General features: G+C 39.0%; 1 protein-coding gene and 1 long non-coding RNA gene across 2 annotated transcripts in view; both read left to right on the plus strand.

Moving 5' to 3' along the window:
* Positions 1 to 117, plus strand: part of LOC109475054 — a 1,890-nt gene extending 1,773 nt beyond the window's left edge. The window contains exon 3 of the long non-coding RNA XR_002140514.1: positions 19 to 117. This is a non-coding gene — a long non-coding RNA (uncharacterized LOC109475054). The remainder of the gene's footprint in view (positions 1 to 18) is intronic.
* Positions 1 to 5,916, plus strand: part of LOC109474657 (ADAMTS-like protein 2) — a 44,706-nt gene that overhangs the window by 32,471 nt on the left and 6,319 nt on the right. Inside the window, exons 8-14 of the mRNA XM_019775006.1 lie at positions 597 to 769; positions 1,369 to 1,597; positions 1,991 to 2,114; positions 2,806 to 2,912; positions 3,645 to 3,771; positions 4,587 to 4,794; positions 5,494 to 5,730. Of these exons, the coding sequence (XP_019630565.1) occupies positions 597 to 769; positions 1,369 to 1,597; positions 1,991 to 2,114; positions 2,806 to 2,912; positions 3,645 to 3,771; positions 4,587 to 4,794; positions 5,494 to 5,730 (1,205 nt within the window). The remainder of the gene's footprint in view (positions 1 to 596; positions 770 to 1,368; positions 1,598 to 1,990; positions 2,115 to 2,805; positions 2,913 to 3,644; positions 3,772 to 4,586; positions 4,795 to 5,493; positions 5,731 to 5,916) is intronic.

Consider the following 5,916-nt stretch of genomic DNA (forward strand, 5'->3'; position numbering starts at 1 on the left):
AAATACGGACGGATTCAGGTTTCGGATTCGTGAGGGATACGGGAAAATCCTGATTTCGTATCTGCACATTCGCAGCAAATACGGACGGATTCAGGTTTCGGATTCGTGAGGGATACGGGAAAATCTTGATTTCGTATCTGCACATTCGCAGCAAATACGGACGGATGCATGTATCGGATTTGTTGGAATCTGGAAAATTCGAATATCGTCCACACGTATGCGTCGTAAATACAGGGAATCAGCGGCCGGATTTGGTTAGGATCCAACAAAATTCCGACGTTTTAGCGTGGTTCACCTAAAGGATGCAAAAAGTTTCCTACAAAAGCCGTCATCGCATCTGCGAAAAATACGATTTTCGAATTTGTCCGCATCCAAAACAGTCCGGATTCAGGGATGCGAAATTTCGGATCCGTAACAAATGCGAGCCGTATCTGCCGGTATTTGCCTGTATCCTTGTAGGATGCGGCGAAATAACGGCCTGGATATGGGTGTATCCGTACCTATTTCGTCCAGTGCACTACACCACCCGACAACCCTAATTTTGTTAACTTAAAAGATAAAGTTTTCATTGCTGATGTGAATACCCCGTACTTAAGCCCTCAGGAATGACAGTGACGATTTCTACTTGAACGGGGATTTCGTCATACATCCCAGCCCCAAGTCTCTCGTAGCAGCGGGGACGGTACTGCAGTACACACGACAGGAGGGAGAGGGCGCTGTAGAAACCATAACCTCCGACGGACCAACTACTGAATCTCTGCACGTATTGGTAAGATTATGGTATTTTAATCAAGACAAAATATGTTTGTTTTTCTTAATAAGGCCACAGCAAGTAATTTTATGTATGACATCAGCGCGCGCATTAATTTTCGCCTGATTTGGGGAAAAAAAGAAATTTTGTTGCCTTCTGACAGTGGGCAACATGCCGAAAATGGGCAAGATGTCTGTTGCCATGCCGGAAGGTGGATGGCAGATAACTATGAAGAGAGGAGATAAGAAAAAGCTCTGATTTAATGTTTTGTTTCTTACTTTGATGCAGTGATATGTGATGCTGGCTGTGTATATGTAATGTTCCAACTGAATCAAAACCATTTGTACAATGGTTGAGTCAAAAGTTAAAAATGTAGGAACCTTGTTATTTTTAGACCCGCCTTGTTTTTTTTTTTGGCCGCTCGCGCATTAGATTTGGAGTCTGCGGAGGATGTCATCCCTAAAATTTACTTGCTGTGGCCTAAGAAAAAGACATATTTTGCTGATAAAAATGTACGGAACTCTCATTTAAACAAGTAAATATACGTAAAAAGAGGAAAAGTACCCATCGTACTTAAAATGTAAGGAAATGTGTGTTTTCTTCTTCTTTTTTTTAAGCTGCTCAGTGCCACAGCGAATGCATCGTCTGTGACAAGCTTCGAGTACACCGTTCCTAAGAAACCCGTCTTCAGACAAATCACGGTACTGGGACCATCTGGAGAAGTTCGCCCGCCAGTCAGAGTACTGTCGGAAGAAGAAGAATTCCTTGGAGGGCCCTCAAGGGGACTTCCGATATACTTCAAACCACGAAGCGAAACAGAGACACCGAGGCGCGTCATACAAAGAGGTATTCCGTGAATAGCCCCTGAATAGCTTAAGTTTTAAAACATAAATAAATAAAACTAGAAAGGTTAAATTTGCAAAGCAAATGCATAATGTTTACATGTGGCTTCGCATATGGTCTGCTCTGTTGATTCTTACTCAAACACATTCATTTAGATGGTCAGACAGGAGTCTAAATCCCTTCTGCTATAAAATTGCAACATGATGTAACCGAACAATAGTTACCACAGTGACAGACGTCTGGTTCAGGTCATTGACCACATCGGTTTGGAGAAGAAGAAAAAGAAACAGAGGAAAAGCAATATGTTTTCATGCATTCGATGATCAACAAATTTGGTTTAAAATCATTGGCAGTGCGATGCTACTTGAAGACAAAATTATTATTTTTCCATCGTAGCCAGAGCTTCAGCTGAAGAAGATGATGAAGTCCAGGCATCTGAAGATTCCCGTTCTGCGGTACCGGCGACAGTCTCCGCTCCTCTCACCAGACAACCGGCAGCTACGGCCAGCAGGCAAGAAAGGTGCTTCGCGCTGTCTTTTTTTAACGTTAGGCCATGTCGATTTGATTATATGGATGACATCCACGCGCGCATGAATATTCGTTCGTTTCCAAAAAAAGTTTCGACCATACTGTATTTGTAGTATTTTGTCGTATTTTGAAAAAAAAAAGTATTGGAAAACAATACTGACGGCATAGAATTCGAATGCCAAAATCAATTCAGGAAAAGAAGTAAATACAAACAAATAAAATTGAAGAGTCTACTATCATACAGCATACCATACTCATAGTGTTTAGTCATTTGTTCAACCTTTATGACCACGTAGATTTCAAAATGAAAATAACTTTTTTTTCACGTTCGCATCAGTTGGGGTTCCCAGAGGATGTCAACCATATAATCAAGTCAATATGGCCTAAACCCTTATAATTCAAAGAATGAACCCAAAGAAATCTATCGGATACAGTATCGGTGATCCCCGAGATATGCACTACTGATAAAAAGTTGTTTAACACATTTTTGAAGAACCAAGGAGGACTTGTAATTGGTTTTTTTTGCGACCTTTACGTACATGCAGAGTTTTTAGAATTAATGTTTTGTAAAATATAGGCGAGAATGGATCAGATTGTCGTAATGGTAACATCAATAGTACGTTTTTTCACTATTATTGTCAATTGATTGATAGTATGACATCTTTTTTTCTGTTGTCTCGTAGCACTTCTATCCCGAGCCAAAGCATCACAACACCGGATCCTAAAAAGTATCACTGGAAACTGAACGGAAGAGTCACACCTTGTAGTACAACATGCACACCTGAACTAGGTAAGATAGTAAATATTAATTTTTTTTTCGTGTTGTTAGTTAATCAATTAATGTTACAGAGCTAACTCTTTGTTCTAATACAAAAAAGTAGTGCGTTTAGTTTTGACGCTCGTATTGTCTTCCTTTGCAACGAAAATGACAAATAATGTCTACAGATCACATGATAAGTCTCTAGATATTGTGACCTTAACAGCAATGGTGACAAAGACACAAATTGCTTATGTCACGTTTAGATTTATTTATTTATTGATCTTTGAAAGTAGTCCCTCTAGCGCGTACCAGGAAGCCCACAAGTAACAAATACAGATAAGTAACAAAATTATAAAATACATGGACGTATAAATGCTAAATCATGTATATAAACTATATAGAAAATGATAATCGTCATACAATAACGATCAGTCGTCAGTCAGAGATATTTGGGGATGCAGAAGTCAAGTGCCAAATAACTAGTAAGTAACAGATTGTGCGTAACTGGATTTATTAGGATGATTAGGACAATAAGAATATATTATATTAATCAAAACCATTAGCAAAGTTATTATGGGGCAATCGTTTCGACTCACTAAATTCACCTTGCATGCTTCAATGTAATTGAGGTCGGCACGTATACATGTATGCTCAGAGCGCTTCACTTGGATTCGGCATAAAGGGTTGCTGACAGTCTGTATCGTCTCCCGTCTTGGTCCCCACATTTACTTGCAGTTTGATCATTCTAATGTTTACCTCCAGGCGTGGTGACGAAGTTTTCCATCTGTGTGGATAACGACATGCGAGAGGTTCCGGAGGCATTTTGTGATGCCCGAATGAAACCTACACCTTCTTTCGACTACTGCGTAGGAAAACCGTGCAAAGCAAGGTAAATTAGAGTTCCACGATCTCATACCTTCGCCAAAGGATGTTAATCTTTACGGCTGATGACTTGTAGATGTCTATCATCAGTTATGAAAAATAATTCTCATTTTCAAGAGTTATGTCAGTTTGTCATATTCTCCACACGATGTCAATCTCATCTCAACATTGAATGTTCTATATCATTTCCTTATGTTATGCAAATGATGTTCAAATTAGAAAAATCTATGTTTAACGATGTTCACCCTCACTACACTTTAAAATATCTGCTGATTTTGAGACCTCACTAGTGTCAATGAAAAACGGTAGCGAATTCTACCTGAAATTTTGGGCTATTTTAAAAATCATATCCAGTTACTTGCATGAGTAAATGTTTTAATCGTATGTTTTTACCTGGATGTCTAACCTTCATTGATCTTACTCTCCAAGCAGAGGTTTGGGTTATTTTTGGCGTATATTTATAATTCCTTATTCCTCATTCTTTTTTGCACTGGAATTTTTTTTCACCCATCCCCGATAAAAATAGTCTAAAAACACGCCAAAACAACCCAAAACTCAAACCTCTGCTTGGAGAGTACATCGCTCTGATTTATTGTTTAATCAAACGTGTGTTACATTTATTTTATTTTATTTTATTTTATTTTATTTTATTTTATTTTATTTTATTTTATTTTATTTTATTTTATTTTATTTTATTTTATTTTATTTTATTTTATTTTATTTTATTTTATTTTATTTTATTTTATTTTATTTTATTTTATTTCATTTCATTTTATTTTATTTTAATCTATTTTAATTTTGTTACATGTTTCCCTCTCCCAGATGGATCACCAGTGACTGGACTGACTGTACTAAGACCTGTGGTAGCGGGACGCAGAAGCGGACGGTGCGGTGTTGGAAGGTGATATCCCGCGGGTTGGACACGACAGTTTACGATGAGCTGTGCAACAGTACCGCCAAACCATCGGCGACCAAGGAATGTAATTCTGAACCCTGCCCGCCGGAATGGTGGATCTCTACCTTCTCGGAGGTTAGTGGTTGCATGTTTTAGTAATCGCAAGGGGGATTCAAAGACATCCAAAGCGATTTTAGGGCAGCAAAACTGGAAGTATTCTGAATAAGGCATTTTTGTGATATTGACATATACTGCTTCACATTTGAGTCAGCATTTCATACTTTGGGCATTTTAAACTGCAGAAACAAGCCACAAGACGAGTCCTTTTTTTGGGTGGTACCTAACAAATCAGCCACGGGCCCACCCAGTAACCATTTTCCGTCAAAATTTTGGGAATTTTTTTTTCTCCTTGAGGGTCAATATATGTGTGGTTTTGACTCACTATGTAGTTAAATGACTAGAATATTGGCTTTGAAAAATTGGGATCCTAGCCCTAAAAACTGCATTGGATGCCTTTTAATATTATTATACTTAATATTATATCTTGACGGTTCAATACCGACTGCCCGTCACAATTAGAACTTCAAAACTTATGGAGGCAAGCTACGCCGTGTAGGCGGTCCATGGATCTTTGTGAGCTGAGGGGTATAACTTGCTAAACCAGCTCGTAAAAGATAAAGACAAAGGCTCACAAGAATGTCTATATTTGATCAAAATGTCCCAAAAACTTCCAATTTTTAGCAAAAAAAAACGGTGATATGCAGATGTGGTGATGGGTTTCTGATATGCAGTGATTTCATCTGAAAACAGTTAAATGGTATCCAAAAAATATAGGATGTCGACACTACAGACGGAAATCATACCAACGCCACTCTACCGGATACGGAATCAGAGTCAGGATCTGGGTTAGCATTAAATCCGGAATCGGAACCCGAGCCGGATTACGAACCGACATATTTACCCGAAACGGAACCGGAAGCCGAGACGGAGGAAGAACTAGACGTGACTGACCTGGACGCGTGCAGGCGCGCCACCTGCGGCTGGCAGTGGGAAATGTCGCCATGGTCTCCGGTGAGAGCGGTAAAACCGCTGGTGGAGGGTTCAACCTGATTGCTTAAATGGTGCTTAAATACTTTATTCTAGTAGTATTGCTTCTGCTGTAGGTTCTAATATTTCCTAGTCAGTATCCTTTGGAACCGGATGGTTAATCTTTCTTTCTTTCTCTCTCTCTTTCTTCCTTTCTCTCTCTCTTTCTCT

This window comes from Branchiostoma belcheri, unplaced genomic scaffold (assembly GCF_001625305.1).
Source record: "Branchiostoma belcheri isolate BF01 breed outbred unplaced genomic scaffold, Haploidv18h27 scaffold102, whole genome shotgun sequence".
NCBI lineage: Eukaryota > Metazoa > Chordata > Leptocardii > Amphioxiformes > Branchiostomatidae > Branchiostoma > Branchiostoma belcheri.